The following is a 2,500-nucleotide window of genomic DNA, read 5'->3' on the forward strand; positions in this document are numbered from 1 at the left end:
ACAAAAACTATTAACACCACTGCTCCTGTTATGGCAAAATAGCGAAAAGTGCTGATGACACCATACATTTCTATGATAGCTCCGCTGGTCATTGTACCACCCCCGTTCCCAAGGCCCCAGAAAACTCCTTGAAGAATTCCTAAGGGGAAAAAAAGGGTTTATTTAAGCAACGAAATGTCTGTCATGTTATCAGAATTTCAGTGAGCTTGCGATGAGACAATTAAAAATAAGTACAAGTAGAGGGAAAAGAAACGCAAACTGTAAATTTCTTCATTTTTTTTTTCATGAATGGTTGCGGTGTTTTGGCAGCGAAATTTCGCGCCACTTTTAAAGCCAATCAGAAGCTTTGGCTTTGATGTGCTTAGCCCCGTAATGAAAATGTTGTGACGTCAAGGGCACAAAAGACCCATGCCTCTTTCAAAAGTGACAATCAAGGAAAAAAGACTGACTGGTTGGGAAGTTTGCGAAGTCAAGATTTTTTAACAAAAAGCCAAGTCATTTCGCCCGTGGGCTCGATTTCCTCCCCGTTTCGGGAGTGAGCGCTGGCTCATTTCCCGAAACGGCGGCTGATTCGCCGACAATAAGATGTCTTTAAATGCAATGCTCCATAACGTACTCTCTGTTCTCTCACCTTGAGTGCTTTCTATGACACCAAGTTCGGAACCCACTTTGCTCATATAGCTAACACACGTCGACCACACGAGGCCATAGGTACCTCCATCTAAAACCTCCAGCGCGACGACCATCCAGGGATTCGCGAGGATAGAATAACAAGTAAAGCAAATAATATAAGAAAGCAGACAAAACGACATCATGCTCACGTTTCCTAATGCTTTCAGAGCGTAGGTGCTGAAACCAAAGGAGATCAAAGCTGACATTTCTCTGGCAGCCCCTGCAGTTGCCATAATGGCGCTAGAGCCGCCAAAATCATCGATAAACCAAAAAACAAAGTGAACCAGAATGCCGTAACAAAAACCGGTGTATAATGTGGCGAGAAGAAAAGACAGGTGACGAGGGTTAGCGAGAATGGGCGCGAGCTTTCCAAGTTCCTCAAATTGTATTTCTTCTTCGTAACTAAAACGAAACCATATGGCATTGACAAAAGCAGCTGCCACAAAACTAATGAAGATATAAAAGGGAATCGTGTAATTTCCCTGCTCTACTTCGCATACCTTAAATGTCGAAGAGCTAATTAGAAGTCCAACCATTGCCGCTGAAAACGCCCACCCCAGAGAACCCCACATGCGAATTCTACCATAATACTGGCGATCTTCTCCTAACCGCTTTAGGACGGAGGCATCAGACAACGCGAAGGTTGGGGACTCGAGAAATTCCCCTATAATAATGATCATCGTAAACAGAAGGAACATAAAATCAATTTCGCTTTTGTCGACTTCGGTTATGAATTCCACAGGTGAGTTTAATTTCTCGTTGTGAACATTGACTTTATGAACGATTTTCAAACGTAGACTTTCGTTAATTTTGTCAACTTTAGTTTTCGGTTCTGTTAGGATAACATGTTTCTTCTTCTCTCCATGCTTTTTGTGGCCCTTTTTGGGGATCGATTCTCTTCGTTTTTCATGAAATGTCGCATGGACGAGCCGCAAAGTTTGTTTTTTCGGTACTGAGTCACTTTCATTGTCGTTGTCTTTCTCGTTGTCTTTGCTCTGGGTTTCTTGACTTACAGGTCCACTTTCCTTCAGCACCTGTTCTGGAAGAGATTCATGGCTTGGCTCCTTAATTTCCACTGCTTCAATAACTGCTATCTTGTTTTTCTCTACTAGCACCGGTTCGCTCATTGCAACGACTACCCAATCTGGTTTTGCCTCAGCCTCGCTCCTCCACAAATCGTACGCATAAACGTAAGTTAAGTTTGCTGTGCGGTTCGTGTACACCTCGATACAGTATTGACTCTTCGGTTGAACCGAAAGCAAAATAAGTGCTTTTGCGATCCACGCGATGACGCTGCCGAGGAATATCACTTTTCCCGCGTGATACCGGTCGGCTATGATCCCCCAGAAAGGTGCTCCAATGCACTGAATAAGCGGGCGAATCCCTACGATTATCCCAGCGTAACCGGCTCCTAAGAACAGTTGCTTGAAATACAAAGAAAGGTAGGGGATACATCCGCCATAAGCTCCGTAGATGAAGAAACAAAACCCCTTAAACACAAGATAGTCTGCCTCATAAAAACACTTTAAGTGATTTTCCCGTTGAGCTGTCTTTTCCTCGCTGGTTTGATCGAGTCCCTCTGTGTTAACGTCTTCCCTAATCGTTTCTTCAGCCTCCATTCTGCTCTCGGATAGAGCTAATTGTTGCAATAATAAACTGATCAATTTGACTATTTTACGGCGATGTTAAGGACATCTGTAGAAATGCTTAAAACGCGATAACCCGAAATATCAGTGAAGATCCTTGAGGAGTTACGTGGTCTGTGAGATCTTTATACACGCAAGAGATCGACGTTCAAAAACCAAGCGAAGTCCTCTATTATTTGTGA

At 43.4% G+C, this 2,500-nt stretch overlaps 1 protein-coding gene across 1 annotated transcript in view; it reads right to left on the reverse strand.

The window, feature by feature from the left end:
* Positions 1-2,500, reverse strand: part of LOC138013328 (major facilitator superfamily domain-containing protein 6-like) — a 2,941-nt gene that overhangs the window by 430 nt on the left and 11 nt on the right. The window contains exons 1-2 of the mRNA XM_068860377.1: positions 632-2,500; positions 1-139 (exon numbers count right to left, since the gene is read on the reverse strand). The exon at positions 1-139 is cut by the window's left edge and continues 430 nt beyond it; the exon at positions 632-2,500 is cut by the window's right edge and continues 11 nt beyond it. Of these exons, the coding sequence (XP_068716478.1) occupies positions 1-139; positions 632-2,291 (1,799 nt within the window). The 5' untranslated portion in view covers positions 2,292-2,500. The remainder of the gene's footprint in view (positions 140-631) is intronic.

Source organism: Montipora foliosa, chromosome 8, assembly GCF_036669935.1.
Source record: "Montipora foliosa isolate CH-2021 chromosome 8, ASM3666993v2, whole genome shotgun sequence".
Lineage (NCBI taxonomy): Eukaryota > Metazoa > Cnidaria > Anthozoa > Scleractinia > Acroporidae > Montipora > Montipora foliosa.